The sequence below is a fragment of the Perkinsus marinus genome (genome assembly GCF_000006405.1).
Source record: "Perkinsus marinus ATCC 50983 genomic scaffold scf_1104296943790, whole genome shotgun sequence".
NCBI lineage: Eukaryota > Perkinsozoa > Perkinsida > Perkinsidae > Perkinsus > Perkinsus marinus.
In genome coordinates this window covers 1-1144 of record NW_003211666.1, presented here as the reverse complement: position 1 = coordinate 1144, position 1144 = coordinate 1, and the positions used below count along the sequence as shown (strand labels likewise).

At 46.0% G+C, this 1144-nt stretch overlaps 1 protein-coding gene across 1 annotated transcript; it reads left to right on the top strand.

Moving 5' to 3' along the window:
- Positions 1 to 312: 312 nt before the first annotated feature.
- Pmar_PMAR011041 (hypothetical protein) lies at positions 313 to 874 on the top strand (the record flags this gene model as incomplete). Its single annotated transcript, XM_002780996.1, has 1 exon — positions 313 to 874. A coding segment is annotated over one exon (562 nt), but the record flags the coding sequence as incomplete, so codon positions are not given.
- Between the last annotated feature and the right edge of the window lie 270 nt (positions 875 to 1144).

Here is a 1144-nt window from a genome sequence, read left to right as displayed (position 1 = left end):
AGCATCAGATATATTTCATGTATCAGGTCCGTGGTATCGTAAGATTTCGCGGATTTATTAACTCTGGAAGGTATGGTGGAAGAAACCTTTCTTCAATAGGACGGCTGAAGAGCGAAGCATTCAACGCAACTGATGTTCGGTATTCGCTTTACTGCCGCTATCGTTGTTGCATCGATTGTCTTAATCATTGGTGGGTGGTATAGTCATGGTGTATTCCACCATGCACGATGGGCCATAGTACCCCTCTACGTCTGCTTCATGCCTACAGTAGGGTCCTCTCTATTAAGGGGTACTCGACGTGTACTGGGTACTATGACCGGTGCTGCTCTTGGTATGATATGTGTAGTCGCTAATTATGATGATCGTGCTGCTGTTTTTGTGGAGGCTATGGTTATTGGATATATAGGTAAACTGGCAAGTTTATACCCCCCTATACAGTATGCTGGTAGACAGTTCATGAACACCTGGTTCGTGGTATGCCTTGATTTAACTATAGCGACTACGGATTCCAAAAAGGAGATGGTCATAGCAGCTGCATGGCGGGTTGGATTGACTACATGTGGTATACTATATTGCACGATCATTTCTGGTATGTTATTTCCCGACTTCGCATCTGACCAGATGAGACTCCGGTCTGCCCATGCGATATCAAGAGCAGGTCATGGAGTGAAGTGTGCTGTGGATCAACTTGTAGTCTCGAGAACATCGAATGAGGATAATATAGAAATAGAGGATCTCCGAGAGCAGTTTGGTAGTGATGTATTCCAGGATTTACAGACAGTTATGTCGTGCCAGAGCGATGCCGCCGCGGAGATCGCGGTCTTTGGTCGTACGATGTTGCTTTCGGATATGTCCACACGAGTCTTCAAGAATCGTGATAAACTCCATCGTTTGAGTCGGTATTCTTTGGTCCTGTATAATGCATTGGTATCGACCATGTTGCGTGTCACTGGTTGTGGATTAGAGCTATTAGATCCTGTAGTACCTCCATTAAAGGAGTTCAGTCGGGCATTGGAGGCCTCACGATTCCGTCTGGTTGAGGATATGGTCAAACCTGAGCTATTAAAGACCCATCCACCTCCGTTGGATAATATCAATCTCACCATGCAAGAGTGTGTGGATGCCTTCTTGGGTGCCCGACGAG